The sequence below is a fragment of the Schistocerca cancellata genome, chromosome 3 (genome assembly GCF_023864275.1).
Source record: "Schistocerca cancellata isolate TAMUIC-IGC-003103 chromosome 3, iqSchCanc2.1, whole genome shotgun sequence".
Taxonomy (NCBI): domain Eukaryota; kingdom Metazoa; phylum Arthropoda; class Insecta; order Orthoptera; family Acrididae; genus Schistocerca; species Schistocerca cancellata.
The window spans coordinates 12,084,683-12,111,606 of record NC_064628.1 but is presented as its reverse complement, the minus strand read 5'-3'; the positions used below and the strand labels follow the sequence as shown (position 1 = coordinate 12,111,606).

Here is a 26,924-nt window from a genome sequence, read left to right as displayed (position 1 = left end):
AGAATGTATGTTTGTGGGGGTGTCCGGATGCTTTCGATCACATAGTGTACATGTTATGCTCTCACTACATTTCTGAGAAAGATGACAATGGGTTCAGTGAAATATAGAATAACTTTAAACTATAGGGAACAGATTGCAATTAATCATATTTAACATGAATGTTTCTATTTTGCAGGATTTCTACAGTGAGATTAATAGGAAGGAAATGTATATTCGTTATGTAAATAAATTGTGCGAACTGCATTTAGAATGTGATAACTATACAGAGGCTGCATTTACATTGAAGCTTCACAGTAAGTTGTTGAAATGGTCAGCTGAGCCACTGCCACCGTTGCTTCGCAGTCTGCGCCATCCCACTTGTCAGACACACCGTGAACTCAAGGAAGCCCTTTACTATGACATCATTCATTATTTTGATAAGGGCAAGGTTTGTATTTTCTGCATATAGATATTTTTGTGTAAACCTAAATGAGAAATATACATATAAGATTTTCAGCTCAATATCATGCAGAGCAGATTACCTACTTACCTATCAAAAAGACACAGAGTGTTGCACCAGGCTGTAACAAGTAACAGGGAAAAATTAATAAAAACTCTGCTTCGCTTTCTATATTAATATAATTAGTATCAATAAATGACCACAACATTATGCTAGGAAATGCCCAATATAGGGTTCTGAACATACTGAGAATTCAGTAGTCCTCTTCCTTACACCGGGTTTTGCAAAAGCCCGAAATGGGATTTCATCCCTCGAGATAGTTTTTCTGGTCATCCCTCTAGTTTTGCATTTTTAATGTGTGTCTTAGATTGGTATAACTGTGACTATCAATTGAAACATGTATATGAATCTAACTAGTCACTTTCATTTATCTTAGGAGAATTTTATCTGTATAATGTTGCCTTTGTATGAATATTTATGTAAGATTTATCTTTTGGATTACTTACACAACACTTAATGTAGTTCCACCTCCATCACTGTGTTTCCTTTAACTCTGAGAATTCAAGTCCCCCTGCTTAGCTGGGTGGTAACGTGCTCGCCTCCCATGCAAGCGGGCCCGGATTAGATTCCCAGCCAGGGTGGAGATTTTCTCTATTCGGGAATTGAGTGTTGTATTGTCATCATCATCATTTCATTCTCATCACTGGCATGCAAGTCACCCAATGTGGTGTCAAATGAACTAAGACTTGCACTTGCTGGCCAAACTTCCCCAAATAGGGGCCTCCCGGCCAACGATGCCATACACTCATTCCCATTATTTTTTTTTCTGAGAATTCATTGTTTCTCTTTTCAGCCTTCAAGACAGGATATCTAATGTTTCAATACGCATTTATTGTGTAACAAATTCTAGATTGTCAACAATATAGGAGAAGACTGATTCCTACTTACTGTAAAGAAGACTAGTAAAGTTGTAGACAGGCACAATCAAAAGACACTTACTTAAAGCTTTCAGCTACAACCTCCATCAGTTAAACATACACCATTCAGACACACAAGAATGCACATCCCATGCACATGACTGCCAGCTGCAACATCTCGGACCCGAGATACTGGAGCTGTCAGTCATATGTGCACGAGTTGTGCTTGCCTGTGTTTATGAATGGTGCACGTTACTCTTTTGCTGATGGAGGCTGTGGCTGAAAGCTTTATGTCAGTGTCTTACAATTGTGCCTGTCTCTAACTTAGTGTGTCTTCTTTATGGTTAGTAGCAATCTGTCTTTTCCTAAATTGTTGATATTTCTACCTGGAGTTTCCATTGTTAGATTTTGGATTTTCTTCTCCCCATTGCTTAGCTGCATGTTCCTCTTTACTGTAGAACTGTCTCTGTATCTGTGTCTTTTGTTAACAAAGCTGTAATTATTGGTCACTTTGTTGTTTACAACTTGTAAGTTTCTTCTTCTTCTTCTTCTTTAACATCTGTAGTCTTAACTGTGCTTACAGCAGCCCTTGGTGTCATCAAGCACAAGGTGTTTCTGTTTTGATTAGATATGGGCATTTGGTACAAGACATCTAATTAAGTTGTGAAACATAATCAGTAGTTAAAGGTTCATGTGGTTTAGTGTAGACTGAATGAAAAAATTATATGCTATAATAAAACTATAAAGGTCCTTTTAAAAGTTTTTGATTTCTTTGTAGATGTGGGAAAGTGCATTGAGTATATGTAAAGAGTTGATTAGTTTGTACGAAGAAGAGACATACGATTACTTACAACTAAGTTGTATACACCAGCGTATGTCACAGTTTTACGACAGTATTATGAAGCAAATTAGACCAGAACCTGAGTATTTTAGAGTGGCATATTATGGCCGGGGATTTCCTGCCTTCTTGCAAAATAAGGTAAGTGTTTTGCACCTCGCAGGGGTAAATATCGTAGAACACAGTAAAAATTTTTACTGTTTCATTATAATTCTTAGTAGGACATTTGGAAGAGGTACTAATTTTATGTTCCATCCTACAGGTATTTGTATATAGAGGAAAGGAATATGAAAGGTTAAGTGATTTTTCTAGTCGTACAATCAATCAGTTACCTAATGCGGAACTCATGAATCGCCTTTCTGCACCAAGTGATGATATCACTGAATCTCCACATCAATGTATCCTTGCATATTATTTTTCTTGCTGTCCTGTGAAACCATGTTGTTAATTCTTTTAAGTGTACAGCAGCTATCATTTAGTATTATTAAGAAATTGCTATAAGGTTGTTCTAATTGCAGTTGTGATCACATGAGGAGGTGTGAGAGGTTTTGTTTTCCATTCCACTGGCATGTGATAGTCCTAGTAAGAGGTGAACCATAGGTTAGCAATAAAAAGAAAAAAAAAGCTATCTTCTCTCATGAAAATCAAAATCCCAGATGTGACAGTATGAAAACCAAAGTTTGTCATTGAAACTTGTTAAAATCCCAGTATTGCACAATATCTGCATGCTTTTTCTTTGTTTTTCAGTTATTCAAATCTTGCACCACTAGAAATCTGAAGAGGTTATATAAAACTGTATGCTTGCTAACCCCCATTATAAAGCCATAGTGTAATGAGTATCAGCCACAGTCCCCTCAATGAAGACTGTTTTCCATTTTCTGTGTTGTGCTGAGAGTATTTTGTGAGAAAGTGAGTGAGTGAAGCTGTTCCTGGCTTAGCTCAAATAAGAGAGAAAAACATCCATATTTGTTCTACGTAATAATTTGACACATGCTAAGTCCCAGTGTTCATTTTAATGATGTTGGTGCTCAATGTATGGCACATTTCCTTTATTAGCAGAAATGCATTTGAAATGGTCGCGGGTGAAAGTAGGTTATCTACATCTCATAATTCAATGATATGATTTTATATACAACTGTGTCACAATTGCTCGGTCAAAGAAGACAGTTACTCTGTTTTTGAAACACACTCTTTTTCCATAATATCTATTTCAAAGTTGCTCATCAGTAACAAAACCTCTCTGGTCATAGTCTGTTGCCACTTGACGACAGACCTATAAGCAGCAAACTATATCAGAAAATAAAGCTTTGCTTTGGAACATCTGCAATTTGTTTTTTATAGCTAAATCTGTGACAAATCTTCACGTTATATGAGAAGCTTACCGAAGTATGTGATAATGGACATGATAGAGAAAATTCAAAGAAGTGCTTTTCAATTGAATTTAGAGTTATCTAGTTAGTCTGAGAGCATTACAGAAATGTTCAAAAATTTTAGTTGAGAGAAGAACTGTACAAAACCTGTAAAGAATTACTCCAAATTTCAAAAGTAGGCAGAGAGCTGCACTGACACACAACCTGTGTATGTGATAGGATGGGCTTAAATACCAGTGTACACCAAAGTATAGATGTGAAAGTAGCTGATGTTTTGTAAAGGAAAATGTAGTCCATGGTAGGTTGTAATATTCTTTTTTAATTGTGTGAACAGCTAATTAATAAAGAATATTACAGCCTACTACAGACCATGTTATACTTTACAAAATTTTTCTAGTCTCTAGACACATGTAAAAATGAAAATATAGCTGATGTTTTGTTTGTTGACGTTTCAAACCCATGAGAAGAAGTAAGAACAGACAAACAACACATAGTGGGATGACATGTAATCGTGTAAGTTACAGGAATGTGTCTTTACTGATAAATCCTTAATATCAATCTTCAGATATTCAGATAAATAAAGTGGAACCAGTGATGGATGACCGCCGGAAAAGGTTTTCAGGGAAGGCAATCAGTGATCAAATAATGCGGTATTTCAGGTATGTTTGTTACTCTCATTAAGTATTTAAAATTAGATTGACATTAAATTTATCTCTGTTAGCTACTTGCTTTTGTTGTATAGTATTAATGTTTCTTCATAACATGTGTGAGAATAGAACATCAATCTCAAAACAGAAGAACCACTGAGCTGCAGACCACTCTTCTCTGTATATAAAATGTGATGTCCTGACTGACTGACTCATCATCGTGCAGCCCAAACCCCTAAGGATAGAAACTTGAAATTTACAGAAGCTTTGGATCTTATACTGTAGGTGTCATTTAAGAAGGAATTTTTCAAAATTGCGTGTTAAAGCAATTTTGGAAATTTAACCCCGTGAAGGTGAAGTAGTGGGTGAAAGCCTTTACTTGAAAATATATCATTATTAAAGAATTACTACAGTATTTTTAAAGCTCGTACAGTCGGAAAAGACCATGCCTGTGCGGTCTTAATTAGCGAGAAAAGCTTAGAAGGTGTTTGTTTCTGAACAACATAAAAATATGATTAAATAAAAACAAAAACAAATCTCTGCAGGCCATACAATCTATGCGAACGAAGCAGTGGGCACTAAGCTAGTATATGCACAAAAAGAAAAATATGTTTTATACTGAAGTAATATTCTTCATCCAACAAATATATAGTATGTCAAATTATGGAAGATTGTTGTCTGTGAATAGTTAAGAAATACTTTGTAACTTTGTAAACAGAAAATGAAAATGATACCAAATCTGACTTTTTGCAAGCCATTGAGGTTGTCTAACATAAGGTGAAGACCGACACACGTAAAATAAGGACAGATGCTTTCATTGTAAGATGAGAAAAAAGAGCAGTAAAGTTATTACCAGAAACAGTTCTACCTAGTCAAATATGTAAGTACATCACCAAGTGACATGAAGATATGGAATAAGAAAGTCGAGTGAGAAGTAAAGCTAGTGTTTGCCAAGATAGTTGTGTGTAACTGAAAGGTAGGGTCATCTTCGTCAAGGACAAGGCGGGTGAGGGCAAGGGGTCGATCAGTCTGTAAATATGTGTGCAACTATTGTTTGGCTATGTAGGTGAAATTTTTGTGGTAGGAGTGTAGGTATTGACGTACAGGGGTTTTGGGAAATGATGAGATTGGTTTAACAAGAAGGCATGACTGACTGTTGAACAGTAAAAAGATAGCAACAAGATAGATTGTTTCTGTACACAGACAAACTGACTGCTGAAAGAACAGAGAAGGTACATAGTAAAATAGTTACTTGATTATTGAAATAGAGAGCTGTTTAAAAAAACACCAGTCAGTCTTTTAATTTTGAAATCACACTATAATTTGAGACTGCACTTGACTCCATTTTTATCTTTTGGTGATGCTTGTTTAATGGCTGAACAATTTGATTTTTGCACATGACTCTGTACCATTAATTTATCATAAAAAAGGCAATTAATGCTCATAAGCAAAATATTATGTAGAAAATGTGGACAGAGATCATATTGAAACAAAAAGATTTTTTTGTAGGACTGTTGAGGAAAATCATAAACAGAATCTATAAATAATTGTAAATGACACCTTTTTTTGATTATAATTATGTCTTCTACACTGGTAGCATACAGTTCAACCTGTGAACTGAGAACAAATTTAGAGAGTCACTTAACAAACTATTTGTTTTCCTCTTTGTACAAGGCAGTATGAAGTTGCTTTTTTCCAGATGTAGGTGGAGTTCTAAAAATGCAGCTTATTTCTTATTATGCATAGGAGATGTATGTCTTTCAGCCATTTACATTATCTGTTGACAAAACAGTGATGTAATCATTAAGTGCACACAGTTCTTCCGTAACTACAGAAACACAATTGTTGAGGTGCGAGTTATCCAGTTTGTAGCTTATTCGTGAATAGTTCAGTGAATTTTGAAAAAATAAAAGAACACAGCTTGAATTATTCTGTAATAATTAGAATGAATATTTTCATTGAGAATACACTATTATGGATGTGACACATCTTTTATCACCAGAAGATAATGTGGATCCTAATCGCTTCATCTGACACTCCTGAAATATTTTCTTGGTGTTTCGCATTTCACCTTCAGGTAAAATGTGGGTCTCTACTCTTGGACAATTTCCTGTCTGTATATTTGCCTAGCCTTTTTGCTAAGAGGTAAAAATTGGTAGTTTCCAACTCATTGGCAGTTGATAGTAAAATAAAATGATTTAGGTTTTCTTATTGGTAGTTTTCTAGTTGCTGAAAGATCTCGATAATACTGTAATTTGTTCAGTGAGTCATTGAAATTGTATGTTAATGTATTTCACACTTCTTGTTATTGCTGGTGATACAGGCAGTTTACATGTGTTAGGAAGATTACAGATAAACACAAATGTGGTGTTCTAATGTTCAAAAATAAATTGAAAGGTATAGATAAGTTAGGAAATGGCGACTCTGCATTAATTCTCTGGATTATGGGATAGGCATACAGTGAGAGACTTAAAAATAAATGAAGAAAAGCTGTTAAATTTTGCAACCCAAGCTGACAGTCATCATCACATCAGGTCCATTGTTAATAGAAAAATTCGGAGAGATGCTTCATCAGATTTGCTGACTCAGTTTTAACACTTTTATTTATTTATTTATTTATTTATTCATCCGTGGAACAATAAATATTGTATGGATGTCATCAGTTTACAACACATGAGCACACATTTACATTTACAATGAAACAGGTTTCTCATATTTTGTGTAGTTTTCATAACTATTCATACACACATTCATAATTACATAATATTTTGGTGATAATGTCATATGTTGCTAATAATCTACATCTATGTTAAATATTCTTTTACAGTATAACAACTTTTACTTACTAAGAAGGTTTTAAGCTTTTGTCTGAAAGTGAGGGGCTCATTTATTTCTTTAATTTCCTGTGGTAATTTGTTATACAGTTTAATCCCGTTATAAAATATAATTTTTTGCGTCTAAGCCTTGTTCTTTCTATCTAGATGGAGGTGGTGACAAGATCTTGTTTCATGGTCATGTATTAGGCTGTTTGTGTTGTACATGTTGAGATTTTTCTTAATGAACATTATGTTCTGAAAGATATACTCACAAGAAACAGTTAGAATGCCTAGCTTTAAATAATTCTAGACAGTGGGCCCTGTTGTTGCTGTTTGTTGTTATCCTTATGGCTCCTTTTTGTACTTTGAACACAGTTTGTTTGATACTGGCACTTGTTCCCCAAAACATGATCCCATAGCTGAGAACTGAGTGTAGATATCCGTAATATGTTATTTTAAGACTGGTATTATTGCATACCGGTGCAAGGATTCTAAGAGCATATCAAGCTGTGGATAATTTCTTTGCCAAAATGTTGACATGGTTTGTCCATTTCAATTGGCTGTCTACATTCATCCCTAAGAATTTGGTACTTGTTACACATTCTAATTCATTATTATTAACTTTTATTCTAGTGGCATTGTGTTTTTTGTTCAATTGGAAGTTAATATAGTTAGTTTTCTTTACATTTAGGGTTACTTTATTTTTTAATGACCAGTTGTGGACATCATTGAGAGCCTCGTTTGCTCTTTCTGACAGTTGCGTTGGATTTTCACCTGTTATTACTATGTTGCTGTCATCAGCAAGTATTTTTTCTCCATGTCTGATACTTTGTGGGAAGTCGTTAATGTATATAAGAAACAATATTGGGCCTAATACACTTCCCTGTGGGACGCCTATATTCACATTTTCTACATCTACAAGATATGAGAAGCTGCTGTTAAGAGTGAGAAAGTTTGTGCTAATAAAGACACAGCTGATGATTTTTATGATCAGTTCTTTAGTTACCTTGAATATAGCAGTTGTCTCCTAGACCAGATTTACAATGCTGGTTGGGTTGTATTGTTAGGTTGTGCCCATGTGACCTTAAGCCTCTCAGACTGAAGAACATGCTAAGCATGTTAAAGAGAGACTAACTATTCATTTCTGTGAAATTCAGCGAGTGGACACAAATTGAAGTCACTTGTTGCTGTCAAATTGGGGAAAAAAAAGGAAAGAAAGAAAGGGAAAAAGGCTGTTTTTTCACAATACACCTAGTCAATTCAAATGTGGTGTGCAGCAGTTTCTGGTAAAAACAACTGTATTTTGGATTATTTATGTTTTTCAATTACCCATGCAATCTCAGGCCTTCATTAACATGGATAATCGGGAGCTTGCTGTAATGCAGAATAAAGTCTCTGAGCTGTACAGTTCGTGAATTTCATTGACTTTTTCTGTCTGTTAGGAACTGATGTGGTGATCCAGACTGTGTGTCTCAGGAGCTTTAAGGGTGACACTGTATTTCTGCCCAAGTTAGGGACTGAGATGGTGATCCAGACTGTATGTCTCGGGCACTAAAGGGGTGACACTGAAAATTAGATAAGGATTAGTTCTAAACAAAATTTTAAATGATTTTGTTGTTTTTCAAAATACTTCCCTTTAACGTCAACACGGTTCTGATTTGATGATGCTAGTCCATAAAGCAATGATGCCGCTCTTCCTGAGGCACTCCAGAAACCAGATTTTTATAATGTTCCACTTCTTCATCTGGTGATGAAGTTGTTATTCCATGCATTTTATCATTAGTTTTTGTAACCAAAAAGGAAATCAAAAGGTACTGAGTCAAGGTCGCATGGTAGAAGGACCACAGTGCTGATCTTTAGGGCATACAGTTTCTCAGTTTTAATCTTGCTGTATGCAACGATGCTTTGATGTACTGTAAAATTGTTTCTTTTGAACAACAATGTAGGGAAAAGATAGAGTGCTACTTATTGTAAAGATAACATGTTAATTTGCAGACTGGCACCATTAAAAGACACTTTCACATTAGCTTACAGCCATAGTATTCATCAGAAAAAGAAAGGGAAACACATATGCATTCATTTACACAAGCAAGAACACCTCACGCACATGACAGTCACCTCTGATCTGAGCTGCTCAAGATGTCGGTCATGTATGACTGAGGTGTGGTTGCTTGTCTTAATGAATGTGTGTGTGTGTGTGTGTGTGTGTGTGTGTGTGTGCGCGCGCGCGCGCTGTACTAGTCGTGAATTTCATTGATTATTTCTGTCGATGTTAGGAACTGTGGGGTGATCCAGACTATGTCTCGGGCACTACAGGGGTGACACTGAAAATTAGACAAGGATTATTTCTTGTGTGTTTCCCTTTCTTTTTCTGACAGACTATGGCTAAAAGCTAATTTGTAAATGCATTTTTAATTGTACTTGTCTGCAGCTTAATGTGTCATGGTTAGTAGCAATCGATCTTGTCCTTAGGTTGATTGTTACTCCAACTTGGAATTTCTATTGTTTCTTTCATGTGTTTTCTACATATTTTTCAAAAATTTGTATTCAACAGACATTTGTTTGGTCAGTGAATGACGCGCTGGTCGCATCATTTGCCAACTGTCATTAATGGCTGCCTAATTCACAAGATCAAACATGGATAAAATAACATAGTCATTTGTTTACCAATCTGCAGCAACAGTAGAACTGTTTTCTAGTGCTATAGTAGCAATATGGCCCATTCTAGGAAAAATATCTAGTTACCATCTTCTTACCAATACTAATAATCTGAAAGACTTTTGCAGCCATAGGTGCTGTTTGAAAGATCTGTTGGGCCAATTGACCTTCAGGGTCATGACAATAAATCAAAGATTTGCCACAAATAATGATGTTCTGAAGCAAATCTGAAGTGACACCTTGAAAATGTTCCAGAGTTGTTTTGCACTATAGACAACAAAATTTTCCAACATCTTACTGTTGATGTCAAATATTTTGGATTTGACTCATACAAAAGCTCAGTGTTGCCTGAGTAAATTCATAAGATGTTCATCACTATTCGTCAACCTGTGCTCAAACAGCTACAATATTTTCATCAGTGGGTGTCCTTCACAAAATTCATTACTAAGTAAAAGTGATTATCTTTTTAATTCATTGTACCAACTAGAAATTATTGCCTTAGATAGGGGTCCTTTGCCAGATGCATTTTAAGGTGATCTTCACATTGTGTAGGTATTAAGGATGATTTAAAATCATAACATAGCGTAGCCTGGAAATGTTCTCTGGTCATATTCATTTTTCTGTGCACACAAGAAATCTTTAAATGTTGATAATTAACAAACTATTTCAGCAAACTGAACAAACTGTATGACAACCAGCTCACAAAATGGAAAGTAGCTACATGCCATTCTAAAAATTTTTGTTGTCACACTTATATGACATTATTACTAGATGCTACTGTGCTTTCAAATCTCATAATTGGTACCCCAATGGAAAATACTTTTTTGTACAAAAAATGTGATGTAAGAAAAGGCAGCTACTTACTGTAGTGTACAGGGAAGTGTTAAGCAACACCTTGTTTTTATAACTATCTATTGCTTAACACTACCTCAATATGGTGGTCTTTGTCATTCCTGGCACCGTTATTCGAATAGTTGTTTTTCTGAAAATCATTAATAATGTGCATTATGACTTTCTGTTTGTAATAACCATTGGTTAGTTTTCTCACTTCATTCCCTTTACATTTAATTTTCAGGGTAAATGATGTACAGAAATTTAGGTTCAGCAGACCTTTCTATAGACGCGATGGAGCTAGTGGTGATCTTGATAATGAATTTGCCAACTTATGGCTTGAAAGAACAGTTCTTGTCACGTCTTATCCATTTCCTGGCATTCTGCAATGGTTTCCTGTTATTTCTGCAGAGGTGTATTATGTGAGCCCATTACAAAATGCCATTGAAACAATGGAGGCCACAAACAAATCATTGAAAGATCTGATTGTTGCTCACAGAGCTGATAGCACCTTGCATTTAAATCCATTAACTATGAAGATTATGGGCATTGTAGATGCAAAAGTAATGGGTGGAATCGTCAACTATGAAAAGGTTAGTTTCTTGTAATCTAACATATCTCCTGTGTATGTTACTATTCATCATTATATGCTTGTTTCAGTGAATTTTAAATTCTGAATTAAAAATTATGGTTGATGTTTTTGTGGTAAGTTGTCAGCAAGCAACATGAGATTCCTAATCATTAATTGTAAATTTATAAACATTAACTGAAAATTTATTTATTTATTAAATATGCGTAAGTGCCAGGAGTGGAGCTGCTGTACAGTCTGACATGTGGTGGTAATGATGATGATGATGATGATGATGATGATAACACTGGCTTTTCTACAAAACATGGTGTGAAATATATTTACTTTTGGTTAATTTTCTAATAAAGAGCATGCTTAACTCAGTTGTTACTTCAGTTACTGGAGCCATAATCTCTGTTACAGTTCTTGATTAGTGCTTTCAATAATTAAGCATATTGAGGTTTACATTTAATGGAAGAAGTAAAGGCAATGACTTACCTTATAGCTGAGGTGTAGAGTGGTTGAAAACTGAAAATTATGCAGATAATGTCCGTCATTTTTCATGACACACCATGACAGCACCATGTGTGCGTGACTCCCCCCCTACATGCTTGCGCTTGCGCGCGCGCGCCCACACACACACACACACACACACACACACACTTGCAAGGATGCTAACTGGTCCTCTCATCCCTGTTTCTTTGGTGAATGGCATGCGGGTGTATTAGATCTAATTTACTAAATTTTCTCATTGTGGTCATTTCACAAGGCATGTCTGGGAGGAAATTACCTGTTGTCTAATTCTTTCTGGAACATACTCCCTTGAAATTTCAATTGTAATAATTGGCATGTCTCATTAAAAATAGCAATCCTCTCCAAAACTTTGTGTAAAATCTGTCCAAGTGAAGGAAATTAAATGTACAATACAATGTTTATACATTAATTTGTGGTAGTGAATTTCATCACAGCAGCTAAGTGGTTAAACCATAAGCATAAATGTGGACATCTGCTTAACTGTATACTTTGCCACCGTTGCTGTTATAGTTTAATGCTTTTCTTATGAGTCACACATCATATGCTCACCGCCACTGAAGTGTTATTTTAGGCTTGATGAGAGAAGCAGGGATGTGAAAAAATGAGTTTACTTGCCTGATTGATGTTACAAATTTATTATAAGTTGGCTCAGTAAATTTCTTACTCTGTCTGAAATGTAAATTTGAAAGAAAGCACAGGTGCCACAGTTTCGCTTAATGTTCTCTGTCACTGCTCCCAGTCTTTGTGATCTACATTGTGTGGTGTGTGCGGTGCAAAGTATATACATGAGAAGTATATATAGTTGATGCAACTGTTGCCATCTCTGTCATAGCACATTATTTGCACAAAAAGTATATGTTCAACACTTCACATAATGCTTTCACCCCTACCTGCATCCCATCACTGAAGGGCCACTCCTCCCTTCCACACATCCATTAGGCGAGCTCATTTTACGTGGTGGCTAGCCCCTTTGTCACACATTGACTTGGTCCGCAACACTTCACGTTGACTGTCTTGTTTTTCCTTTACTGCTGCAACCTAGTAGTAGTTGTATCATAATTGTACGATGAAGCTGAATGATGCAACTTGTTTTGGCAACACTGATCATGGATTAAGTCAGCATTCCCTCTCTCACATGTCCCCTCTCAACAACAGCCTAAAATATTTCCTGAATTCTGCCACCACCTGTGGTGCGAACCATCAGTCTTTTCTGCCACTTATAACTTGTTCATTCACATTAGATTTCAATAGGAAGAAAATGGGATGAAGTCAAGTGAGACATCAAGTAAGAACTTAGAATCAAGGTAAATCTTACTAAGAAGAAACGTAAAATTGTGGAATTTTTTGCTTTGATGGTATGGGTTTTTCACAGGGGCTACGAATTTATGGTGCAGAATCACGAAAAATGTAAAATCGGAGAATGTAAAATCCAAGTTACACTGTATATTATTCAAATTAAAATATTCCCAAAAAAATCTTAGAATACCTGGGTCTGATATCTCACCTGTATCAATGTAGATAACAGGCAAAAATTGTAGCGATTCTTGATTCCTGTAATGGGTGAACTGTCTGCATGCATCACTAATTTTGTATGGAACTCTCAGAACCTCCATTATTGTGGGTAATATGCTGTGCAAAAGCTGTTGATCAATGCCATCTTTTGATGTTCATGGTCTCTTGAGTTTGTCAGCTACAGTTACTTGCCACACACTGAAACTTAAGTCAATCTAATGCCTTGCTTCAGTGATTGCTCTTGGATTTGCAACTACTGACACGAAGTAATTGTGATAATTTTGTTATACCTTGTGTGTGAATCCCACTTTGTGAGTGAAATATTTCTCCAAGGATTTGATCAACAGTACAAGGTGCATTCAAGTTCTAAGGCCTCCGATTTTTTTTCTAATTAACTACTCACCCGAAATCGATTAAACTGGCGTTACTTCTCGACGTAATCGCCCTGCAGACGTACACATTTTTCACAACGCTGACGCCATGATTCCATGGCAGCGGCGAAGGCTTCTTTAGGAGTCTGTTTGGACCACTGGAAAATCGCTGAGGCAATAACAGCACAGCTGGTGAATGTGCGGCCACAGAGAGTGTCTTTCATTGTTGGAAAAAGCCAAAAGTCACTAGGAGCCAGGTCAGGTGAGTAGGGAGCATGAGGAATCACTTCAAAGTTGTTATCACGAAGAAACTGTTGCGTAACGTTAGCTCGATGTGCGGGTGCGTTGTCTCGGTGAAACAGCACACGCGCAGCCCTTCCCGGACGTTTTTGTTGCAGTGCAGGAAGGAATTTGTTCTTCAAAACATTTTAGTAGGATGCATCTGTTACCATAGTGCCCTTTGAAACGCAATGGGTAAGGATTACGCCCTCGCTGTCCCAGAACATGGACACCATCATTTTTTCAGCACTGGCGGTTACCCGAAATTTTTTTGGTGGCGGTGAATCTGTGTGCTTCCATTGAACTGACTGGCACTTTGTTTCTGGATTGAAAAATGGCATCCACGTCTCATCCATTGTCACAACCGACGGAAAAAAAGTCCTATTCATGCTGTCGTTGCGTGTCAACATTGCTTGGCAACATGTCACATGGGCAGCCATGTGGTCGTCCGTCAGCATTCGTGGCACCCACCTGGATGACACTTTTCGCATTTTCAGGTCGTCTTGCAGGATTGTGTGCACAGAACCCACAGAAATGCCAACTCTGGAGGCGATCTGTTCAACAGTCATTCGGCGATCCCCCAAAACAATTCTCTCCACTTTCTCGATCATGTCGTCAGACCAGCTTGTGCGAGTCCGAGGTTGTTTCGGTTTATTGTCACATGATGTTCTGCCTTCATTAAACTGTCGCACCCACGAATGCACTTTCGGCACATCCATAACTCCATCACCACATGTCTCCTTCAACTGTCGATGAATTTCAATTGGTTTCACACCACGCAAATTCAGAAAACATATGATTGCACGCTGTTCAAGTAAGGAAAACGTCGCCATTTTAAGTATTTAAAACAGTTCTCATTCTCGCCGCTGGTGGTAAAATTCCATCTGCCGTACGGTGCTGCCATCTCTGGGACGTACTGACAATGAACGCGGCCTCATTTTAAAACAATGCGCATGTTTCTATCTCTTTCCAGTCCGGAGAAAAAAAATTGGAGGCCTTAGAACTTGAATGCACCTCATACATTAAACTCTGATGTCCGTCTCCATTAATAAAACACAAACGATCAACTGTGAATTTTCAGGTCTCTGGGTTGGAATCCATTGTCAGTTCTATAATCTGGCACAGTAATCTTGTGGCTATTGAGTTTGCACACATTGTGAGTAGTATGGATAAATTATTATTCCATGAATGTGACTGATATCCTCAACATCCTCAGTTTTTTGTACACACATTTTAGGATCATCATCTTTTCATAGAAACACTTTCTTCCCCATATCCAGCATGTGAACTTTCTGTCATTATCCCATGGCCTTGTTTCAAATGATCCCATGTCTGCAAGCTAAATATATAAACAGGAAATGGAATAAACCTCTGACAGTAACATTTGTACACTTTAAAAAGACATAGGACTGTCTCCATAGACCGTCAGTACTAAAAATTGTAAGGAGTCTAGGACTCCACCCAAATGTAATTAAAGTAATAGCAAATACTCTAACTGAGACCTAATCAAAAGTCAAGTTCTGAGGAGAAATTTCTGAACGATTCCTTGTAAAAACACGCTTAAGACAAGGTTGCTCTCTACCACCATTACTGTTCAGCTCTGCACTTTAATGTATAATGAGAGAATGGAACGAAGATAACTCAAAGACCATAAGAATTGGAAGTGCAAAAAATTATAAAAGTGTAAACTGCTTGGGATTTGCTGATGATCGTGCACTCCTAGCCAAAAATGTTCAAGAAATGAGAGAACGAGTTAAATTGCTACAAGAAATAGCACAGAAAATCGGCTTTAGAATATCATTTGAAAGAACAAAGATTATGCTGAATGATCCACCACTTGCAAACAGAATTATAATAGCACAACAAAAACTCAAAATTATTGATAAATTTAAACATTTGGGAGAAACCATAATGTGCAATCTAAATGAAAAACCATAATGGTAAAATACAATAAAAAACTGAACAAAGCAAATTACCTTACCAAAACCACACACAAAAAAAGCTTATCTGTAGCTGCAAAATTAAAACATTATAAAACTGTTACACAACAAGAGATAACACGTGCAGTTGTACCATCTTCAAAACAACTAATACAGCAGAAATTGACAAAATACTCAAAGTAGCAAGAAAAATTATTAGGACTTACATAAATAAACTGTAGCAAGTAAAGGGGGATTGGAGGATAGCTTCAGATGAAACAGTGTATTATAAAATTGAGCCAATAGTAAGCTCAATCAGAAAGAAATGCATCCTGATGAGAACACCAGAAAACAGAATAGTAAGAGAATAACAGAAAAAATGTGGAATAGTAAGAGCAATATTAAATAGATCACAGAAATTAAGGGAAATATGAGAGAACTCCAAATTACAGTAGATGGTCAAAAAACCAAATCAGAGAAAACCAAAATATTGCAAGACACACAAACCAGCATCAATAAAAGGGCTACAGGAAGAGTGGACCTATAGAAGGAAAGAAAAAAAAATCTGAAAGAATGAAGAAATACTGGGTATACAGAAGAGCAAAACACTCTGTGTATAATAATAAATTATAATAATCCTTGTATAATCACTGTATTATTGAACTGTGTTGTTGAACTGTTACTGAACTGAATTATATTATTGAATAACAACTACTCCTTGTTTAGACCTATGTACAGTTGGCTAGAGTAGTCTAATTGAAGGCCATTAGAATAAATAAATAAATTAATTAATTAATTAATAATAAAACATATTTTCAGAAGGAATATGGAATTATGGAATTTTATTGCCGTATGTGAGACAGGCCTGTTGATTACTGCCAGTAGGTAAGCCACAGGGGAGTACCATGTCTGTAATTTCCTGCAGAGAGTAAAAGGATTCATTTCTGTGATTAAACAGTGCGGGATTGATAATCTTGTAATGTCGGTGGAACGTCAATGTGGTACGTGCAGAATGGAAGATGTAGGAGGTAGTTGTAACAGCACCAAGTGAAAGATAAAGCCGATCAACAGGCAATGTGCTGATAACCTCAGCATTGAGCACCTGTAAGCTCCTTCCAGTAGGCAGTGACCAGTAACTTGCAGTAGGAAGACAGACTTGAGTCCTGCACATTCTCAGTAGCACTAAAGTGGCCCATAAGTAACTGGAATTTTTTCTAGTTTCAACCAGTACTGTTCCCTGTAAGACTATGAATGACTTTTTATAAACTTATTTTATACAGATAGAAAGTGGGAGTAGACAGTACCACCTGTTAGCATGTACAGAGAAGCAACTATTGTAGATTAAGACAGTAACATGCTCTCATTGAACATATCATTTAGAAGCTATGGTGACATTGTCTCCAGTCCTTGAATGAATGTTTACGTGTTTCTCAGAACAGTCAACATTTGTTGTAGTTACTGTTCTGTATATAACATCTATTTTTTTAAATTCCATTTGGTAACAACAATTGCTGCCTTTGGCTTAAGTTTTACATTCTGCTTCTTTTAAGGAGATCCAGTCTTTACTTGGCTTAATAACTTAAAAAAGAAGAAGAATATTTGTTATGTAATGCACTGTGAAGTATTTCCTGACACAGCCAGTGGTTGATGTTGGAGACAGAACTCCAAAGAGAGGCCTTTACTTAACATTGTGGTTTCAACCATCATCACATATGATCAGAAAATGTGGAATGACATTGCTCGGTGAATTATTTCAGCTGTTCAATGTTCATTTCATTATTTTTGTTTAAGTATTTGTCTGAAGTAAATTCAAAGGGACGAAATAATAAGTTGATACGTCTGAGTTATAAATTTTGTGACTAAAAACCTCACACCAATTGTTCAGTACTGTTTCGTACGCAATCCATGTCAACATTTTGCAGTTAAATGATAATGACTCAAGATGGCAATAAACTACGACATAGCCTCCTCACCATTAGATGTAAATTGTCTTGTCTGAGTCAAGCAGTGAGCCTTACAATACTATTTTACTGATCCATCCCAAGCTTTAGCAACCTCCTACTCACAAATGTACTGTGTACCTTTCTTGTACTTCATAGGTTTTCTTGCACTAGCATGCTGCCATTACACATTTCTTGTTTCAGGTATCATGTCTAGGTCTACACAGTATTTCAGTGTTTACTACTATGACTGATTGTCATTTGTGTTTGTGATGTGTGCAGCTAACAATAATAAAATGGTTATTGCCTTTAAATCCTGCCAGAAAATGAATAATAATGTAATGGCAGCCAAGATGGAAAATTGTGTAAGCTCAGATTCTCATGTGGCCATCTACAAGCATCTTGGTGTGTCAGCCTAGCCCCAGCACAGTCTTTGATGGCTCAAGTTGTGTGTGTGTGTGTGTGTGTGTGTGTGTTTTTGTTTGTTTTGTGGGGGAGGGCAGTCACATATGTGACTAAAAGTTCAGCAACTTTCCACTTAGCACGGCTTTGTATTCATACACATATAATGTTCTGTCCTGGGTCTTCCATGGATACATACATAGTTCTGTCTTTCTCTGTTGCTAGCACTACCAGCTGTTGAACAAAGTGAAGCAAGCTGGAAGTGTTTGAAGTACATTTCACTGCATTGTATCATGTATTTAGTTTTGCCTCCAATTTAACAGTAATTTAAATTAATTTATTGGTGGTTTTTCAGGCATTTTTCACTGATGAGTACCTCGAAAGTCATCCAGATGATGGCCCTAGTGTAAAAATGTTGAAAGATTTGATAGCATATCAGGTACCACTTTTAGAAATTGCTATTGCCCTCCATCGGCAGAGAGCTCCTCCATCACTAGCACCAATTCAGCAAAGGATGGAAGATTGCTTTTCTGAAATTCAAAGTCATGTTGAAGAAAAGTATGGAAAGAAGGTAAGAGTTAAGTGTCATTCATTATAAAATGAGGGTTTTTTAAATCAAATAATTCCATTTTATTACCAATACTTGCTTGTGCCTTCAGTTTGCCTATGGGAACTCGTAGTTGTAAGGTTATGAGGTATTTACCATATTTGCAGAATTCTGTCTTCAGTGATTTTTACACTGATAAATTATAATACTAAAATTAATGAAAACACTGTAATAATATTTCTTGGAATATGTAACACACTGTATTCAACTCAAATTTCTAGTTTGTTCTGAATGAATTCATCCACTGAGCAATAACATTTCCTTGTCAGTGCCTTATATAGCTTTCATTTAAGTGGACCTAAATTCATCTGCATTAACTTCCTTCTTTTTAATTTATAATAATTTTTCATTCCCATGTAGTGAAAACCCTGGCATTACAGCTTGAGGTAGTGGGTGGGAAACATCAAATTTTCTTTGTTTCTTGTATCATGTGGATGAACAAAATGGTTTCCCTCAAATAAATCATCTCTGGTGTACAAAAAGACAATTTTCCATAAGTTGTCATTTATTTTCAGTTGTAACATTGTTAACGATCATTTTTATTTTTATTGTAAAGTCACTTTCTCTAATTTTTTTGTAGGTGTGTGATATTAAATTTGATACACCACTGCAAAATCAAGCTAGAAGGCAGCTCAGTGGTACTTCTCAAACCATTGATCTTCATCGTTTGTCAGGAACAAGCATGGCGTCATCTGAGTGAGTACCTAAACTATTCAAAACATTATTTTTATATGTGAATGCATTTTATAAAAGAAGTAATGCTTTTCTATTTGTTCGTGGGCACTGAAAACGTACATTAACATTAATGAATGAAAAACTCTACTGCAACTTTTTCAGCTGAAATTAGCTTTTTACAAATTTATGTACAGGAACTAGTTTGCAAGTTGCTTCCATGTCAAGCAGTACAGTGAAAAATTAGATACTTAGTGTTCAATCAAATGTCATTGAAACAATTTTTGTAGCAAGGAAATGATTTCTCCAAGCTTGCGGTTCATTTCTGGCTCTAGCTTTGCTTCTGCTGTGCATTGCTCATATCTATTGCTGCTATATCATTTCTTACGCATTAAATTCTTCTTCATTCTGTGGTTCCATCAGTGACAGTGATGAAACTGCACAAATTACCATTCCCCACGTACATATTGTATAAATTGCTCCCTTCTTCTTGCTTGCCTCCTGAGCTTCAGTGTAACTGTAGGAGAAAAGGAGCTATAGAGTAGCTACAATAACAGTGATGTTTTCCTTATGGGTTTTTCTGGTTGGAGATTTCATTGTAAAAGTTAATTGAGTGACACATTGTCCAGCAGCAGAACCATCAAAACATAGAAGGATATTTATTTCCTACTCATTGTTGCCTGGGGGACTTTTTTTTTATTTTCAATCTGGGCCAACTAAGAACTATGTCAAAATAACTATATAGTTCTCTTTTCCTTCATCCTTCTCCAGATCTATTTCATTTTCTCAGAATGAGCTTTCCCCCTCCCATCTGACCATTTGACTCCAGTTGTTATACTGTATGTTTTATTTTTTCAAAAGACCTTCTTGACCCTTAATCTCAATTTCTCTCTCTTTAGTAATGCCTCCTATTCAATCTGCAATTCTTCTAAGACAGTTTTTAATTGCTTCCCCATCCATTTTGTTTGTGTGTTTTTTTTTGTTGTGGTAGAATCTGTGGATCTTTTTTGTTAACCTGTTCTCCTTCATTCTGTCTAGATGTCCATAGAGTGTAACACATCTTTTCCAAATTTTGTATGTTATTTTAGGGCAGAATGGGTGTATTTTCTTACCTGTTCTCAAAACCAATTACCATCTCTGTTCTTGATTGGACGTTATATTTTTTTTGCAAGATTTTTCTTTCTGTGTTTTCCAAATCTTCTAATACTATTTCACATCGAGAAAAAGCATGTCTGTTCCCCGATTGGGCGGTGTTTGGTCAGCATCTGTACTCCATGTTAGGCAGGAAAAGAACACTCTTAGTCTAATAAATATTTGTTGTTTTAACATTAGTAGGCAAATGTCCACCCACATTGCAAAAATAGAATAATTAAAAAAAACTATATTACTTCAAGTGCCCGCTCTACCATTCCTGAAAAGAATGCAAGATAACATGATTCTGGAGTGGATGTGCCATTATTCAAGGAACAGTTGGAGATCCTGATGGTAATTTGCTATATGAAATGGAAAAAAACTTATTGAGTTGGCATTAACCAGCAAACATTTGAAAATGGATTAACTTTGATTTACCAATCAGTTTATACAAAATAAGTGTAAGTTGTACAAGGTTAGCCAAAATTGTGTTTCAACTGACACTGATTTATAGCTGTTGATGGCAGATAAGTAGTTGTCCCAACAATTTGTGCTTCTCTATACACGTTCGTTCGGAAAGACATAGTAAATGTGGAAAGCATTTCTTCCAAGATGAATCCTTTCATTATGTAAGCTATATTGATTGATTGTTCCATTTCCATGAACTTATCTTTCTGTCAGAAGATTGTGTATGAATTTTGTTAACATTGCGAAATTCTTTCTTTGCTACTGTACTGAACAGTTTGGATGAGATCTCCAGCAATACATGACAGCAGATACATTGATGTTGTATGATAAGAAAGAGGTTAGTGTAGGAGGTGCGAATGATTATTGAGAACATTGCAATAGCCATTACACTGATAGTTTCTTTGGGTGATTGAAATTAAAAGAAAGACAAATCTTGCTGCTTGTTTGAGCAGAAAGGAAGTTTTGCTTATTTGTAAATAAAAGCCAGACGCTTAGCTAAACTGTGTCACAGATAAAGGAAGTTGTGTTGAAAGTTAAGGTCTGTGGGATGATAAGTAAAGTATTGGTTCTGTTAAAAATTTGACCTGATTATATGTAAAATGTGGAAAAACCAATAAGTGATATATTTTGTATCAAAAAAGGAATACATTATCCTTTATCCTTCATTAATACTATCTGTTATAGTTTTTTCCCCCTCGAATGAGTCAACTGAAGACCACATGCCAGTTTCAATTCTTTATGCATTGTTGTTGTTTTTTTCTTTTTTTTTCCCAGTACTCTTACATTTGTTTACTGTGTTTCTTTTCCTACCTGTCTTCTGATCACTTTAGACTAACTTTTTAAGGTACTGTACCCCAGTCAGTAAAAACAGAACCTTTATAGGATCACTTATGTCTGTCTGTCTGTCTGTATGTTAAGACCCATTTTCCTGAGAAACAGGTAGCGGTAACAAGTTGAAATTTATGTCAAATATTAGGCTCTACAATCCCTTGGTAGTGTAAAAAATTGAAGCTTCTAAGTCAATGCAATCGAAAGGTGTGGCCATTTTGATACTTGCAAACTTGCCCATCAAAACCTGTAGATGATCTAATCTATATCCATAATTAAGTTTGTATGGAAGCCTAAGACCACAAGTCCTAATCATGTTTATTTGGGTTTTTTTTTTACTCTCCTTCATTGTAATCCTGCTATATTCATTGTTTTTTACTGGAACACTTCTTTGTCAATTGTTTCTTTAGCTTTTATGGTATTTTTTTTCTAAATCTTTGTTTACTTTGTTGATCTAACTTGGTGTTTACTTTTTATCCCACAACTGTTTGAAAATCTTTTTGATCAATCTTCTGTATTGCATTGGATATAAATGTCCAGAAAAATCCAGTCTTATTTTTCTCATTATTTCTGATATGTTTTGATAAATTTGATCATTATTTAATCATTTTTAACATTCCACACCTTTCGTGGGTCTGATATGTGCCTAATGGTTCACATTTCCAGTATTTATAATTTATAAGTTGATTCTAGACATTAACTTGCACATAGGTATTCTGACTCCAATACTGTATTGTAATGCTTTGTTTTTGCATTTTTAGACACAGATTTTTAATTATGAAGGTATCAGTTATACCATATGTCCTTCTCATTTGATGTAGCCTTTTGTCTATAGGCACTTTTTCCAAACCATTTTTTGGATTATATTCCCAAGAAATTTGAAGTTTTTAAACCATCTGTATTTGGCCAGCATCTGTTTTCAGAAATTTTGGTGTATTTTTACTATTTGTAAAAAAATAAATAAATAAATCTGCAGAAATTCTTAAACCCATCTGACTGGCTATTTCTTCTAAAACGTCTAAAACATTAATTTGTATTACACCAGATATCATATTTTCAGAGAGTATAGCAATGTCATTTGCAAATGTGAGACAGTTTATCCCAATTTCTTGTTTCCTCTCCCAGTGTTATTAGTAAAGTCTTAGATTTATTCAGTTTTTCATTCCAAATTCTTACTATTTTTTCTAGAACGCAACTGAAAAAAAATGGGGATGGGCTATCACCTTGCCACACGAAATACATCTTCTATAAATTTCACATCAGTCACTGTGTCTCTAAGTTGTTTAAGAATTATAGTTGCTAATTTAGATTTTACACCAAATTCTCAGATTTTATCTACACTTTCTCTATCAACAGAACAAAGGCTGTTTTGAAATCAAAATTGCTTCACTATCTTTTGAATTCGGTAAGCTGTGGTGAATAATTGACATCAGATTAAATATTTGTTCAGAAAATGATCTGCCCTTCCTGAAACTACTTTGATATTCACTTACATGACTATCCAGTGTTGTTTCTACTGTCTGTAGTATAATATAGGAAACAATATTATGAAAAGAATTGATGCTACTCATCATATGGCGGAGATGCTGAGTTGCAGATATGCACAACAAAAAGAATGTCACAAAATAAGCTTTCAGCAACAAGGCCTTTTTCACACGACCACAGTCTCTGGCAGCTGAAGCCACACTATGAGCAGCAGCCACAGTGCGTGATGGGAGAGGCAATTGGGTGGGGTAAGGAGGAGACTGGAGTGGGGAGACGGAGGGATAGCAGGGTAGGGGTGGGGGATGCTGAAGTGTTACTGGGGAGTGTGCAGAGATAAGATGGAGAGAGGGCAGGGCAGCTAGGTGCAGCCGGGAGGTTAGACGGAGGGTGGAGGAGAGGGGAGGGGATAGTGGAAGAGGAGGGAATTAAAAAGACTGGGTGCGTTGGTGGAATAGAGGGCTGTGTAGTGCTGGAATGGGAACAGGGAAGGGGCTAGATGGGTGAGGACAATGACTAACGAAGGTTGAGGCCAGGAAGGTTATGGAAAAGTAGCATATATTGCAGGGAAAGTTCCCACCTGCACAATTCAGAAAAGCTGGTGTTGGTGGGAAGGATCCATGTGGTACAGGCTGTGAAGCAGTCACTGAAATGAAGATTGTTGTGTTGGGCAGCATGCTCAGCAATCTGGTAGTCGAGTTTGTCACAGACCATTCGTGCAGACAGACAGCTTATTGGTTGTCATGCCCACATAGAATGCATCACAGCGGATGCAGCTTAGCTTATAGATCACATGAATGATTTCACGGGCAGCCCTGCCTTTGATAGGATAGGTGATGTTTGTGACTGGACTGGAGTAGGTGGTGGTGGCAGGATGTATCAAGAACTATTACATGGATATGAGCCATGAGTAAGGGATTGGGAGCAGGAATTACATAGGGATGGACGAGTATATGAATCCTACCTGCAGACAAAGGCTCCATCACTGTTGTTTTGAACCACAAGGATTACCTGGCAGAAGGACTCTGCCAGCAGTCAGATACATCCATCTACAAACTTTGCCACAGTGACCCCATTCCAGAAATCCAACAGGATCTCCAGCCTCTCCTCAAATCCCCTCCCTGGAGCCCGTTCTTCTCCTCACTCCCACCACTCCCTGTGCTGTACCTTCTACATGCTTACTAAAGTCCATAAACCCAACCACCAAGGATGTCCCATTGTGGCCGGTTACTGTGCCCCCACTAAGAGAACCTCTCCTCTTGTAGACCAACATCTTAAGCCTGTTACCCGGAACATACCATCCTGTATAAAAGATACCAACCATTTATTCAACCGGCGCTCCTCAGTTCCTGTTCCTTTACCACATGGTGCCCTGCTCAACACTACTGATTCCACCTCCCTTTATACTAACAGCAATAATGCCCATGACCTTACCACTATTGAATACTACCACTCCCAACAAACGGTGGATTTCAAACCAAGAACCTCCTTCCTAGTTGCCATGACCAATTACATCCTCACTCACAATTACTTCTCCTTTGAAGCCATTACCTACAAATAAATCCGGGATACGGCTATCGGCTATGGGCACCCACTTGGCACCATACTATCTACATCTACATCTACATTTATACTCCGCAAGCCACCCAACAGTGTGTGGCAGAGGGCACTTTACATGCGACTGTCCTTATCTCCCTTTCCTATTCCAGTCGCGTATGGTTCGCGGGAAGAATGACTGTCTGAAAGCCTCCGTGCGCGCTCTAATCTCTCTAATTTTACATTTGTGATCTCTTTGGGAGCTATAAGTAGGGGGAAGCAATATATTCGATACCTCATCCAGAAACGCACCCTCTCGAAACCTGAACAGCAAGGTACAGCTCGATGCAGAGTGCTTCTCTTGCAGAGTCTGCCACTTGAGTTTGCTAAACATCTCCGTAACGCTATCACGCTTACCAAATAACCCTGTGACAAAATGCGCCGCTCTTCTTTGGATCTTCTCTATCTCCTCTGTCAACCCGACCTGGTGCGAATCCCACACTGATGAGCAATACTCGAGTATAGATCGAACGAGTGTTTTGTAAGCCACCTCCTTTATTGATGGACGACATTTTCTAAGGACTCTCCCAGTGAATCTCAACCTGGTACCCGCCTTACCAACAATTAATTTTATATGATCATTCCACTTCAAATCGTTCCTTACGCATACTCCCAGATATTTTACAGAAGTAACTGCTACCAGTGTTTGTTCCGCTATCATATAATCATACAATAAAGGATCCTTCTTTCTATGTATTCGCAATACGTTACATTTGTCTATGTTGAGGGTCAGTTGCCACTCCCTGCACCAAGTGCCTATCCGCTGCAGATCTTCCTGCAGTTCGCTGCAATTTTCTAGTGCTGCAACTTCTCTGTATACTACAGCATCATCTGCGAAAAGCCACATGGAACTTCCGACACTATCTACTAGGTCATTTATATATATTGTGAAAAGCAATGGTCCCATAACACTCCCCTGTGGCACGCCAGAGGTTACCTTAACGTCTGTAGACGTCTCTCCATTGATAACAACATGCTGTGTTCTGTTTGCTAAAAACTCTTCAATCCAGCCACACAGCTGGTCTGATATTCCGTAGGCTCTTACTTTGTTTATCAGGCGACAGTGCGGAACTGTATCGAACGTCTTCTGGAAGTAAAGGAAAATGGCATCTACCTGGAAGCCTGTATCTAATATTTTCTGAGTCTCGTGAACAAATAAAGCAAATTGGGTCTCACACGATCGCCGTTTCCAGAATCCATGTTGATTCCTACAGAGTGCATTGTGGGTTTCCAAAAATGACATGATACGCGAGGAAAAAAAATGTTCTAAAATTCTACAACAGATCGATGTCAGAGATATAGGCCTATAATTTTACGCATCTCCTCGACAACCCATCTTGAAAACTGGACGTACCTGTGCTCTTTTCCAATCATTTGGAACCTTCCATTCCTCTAGAGACTTGTGGTACACGGCTGTTAGAAGGGGGCCAAGTTCTTTCGTGTACTCTGTGTAGAATCGAATTGGTATCTCATCAGGTCCAGTGGACTTTCCTCTGTTGAGTGATTTCAGTTGCTTTTCTATTCCTTGGACACTTATTTCGAAGTCAGCCATTTTTTCGTTTGTGCGAGGATTTAGAGAAGGAACTGCAGTGTGAAACAGTTCTGGAAAAAGGTGTTTAGTATTTCAACTTTACGCGTGTCATCGCCTGTTTTGATGCCATTATCATCCCAGAGTGTCTGGATATGCTGTTCGATCCACTTACTGATTTAACGTAAGACCAGAACTTCCTAGGATTTTCTGTCAAGTCGGTACAAAGAATTTTACTTTTGAATTCACTGAACGCTTCACGCATATCCCTCCTTATGCTAACTTTGGCATCATTTAGCTTCTGTTTGTCTGAGAGGTTTTGGCTGTGCATAAATTTGCAGTGAAGCTCTCTTTGCTTTCACAGTAGTTTCCTAACTTTGTTGTTGAACCACAGTGGGTTTTTCCCGTCCCTCACAGTTTTACTTGGCACGTACCTGTCTAAAACGCATTTTACAATTTCCTTGAAATTTTTCCATAAACACTCAACATTGTCAGTGTCGGAACAGAAATTTTCATTTTGATCTGTTAGGTAGTCTGAAATCTGCCTTCTATTACTCTTGCTAAACAGATA

At 37.0% G+C, this 26,924-nt stretch overlaps 1 protein-coding gene across 1 annotated transcript in view; it reads left to right on the top strand.

Moving 5' to 3' along the window:
• The window catches only part of LOC126176786 (dedicator of cytokinesis protein 1), a 475,112-nt gene that overhangs the window by 307,310 nt on the left and 140,878 nt on the right, over positions 1 to 26,924 (top strand). Inside the window, exons 24-30 of the mRNA XM_049923958.1 lie at positions 176 to 427; positions 2,135 to 2,335; positions 2,457 to 2,592; positions 4,130 to 4,223; positions 10,761 to 11,109; positions 18,397 to 18,612; positions 19,229 to 19,344. Coding sequence (XP_049779915.1) covers positions 176 to 427; positions 2,135 to 2,335; positions 2,457 to 2,592; positions 4,130 to 4,223; positions 10,761 to 11,109; positions 18,397 to 18,612; positions 19,229 to 19,344 — 1,364 coding nt within the window. The remainder of the gene's footprint in view (positions 1 to 175; positions 428 to 2,134; positions 2,336 to 2,456; positions 2,593 to 4,129; positions 4,224 to 10,760; positions 11,110 to 18,396; positions 18,613 to 19,228; positions 19,345 to 26,924) is intronic.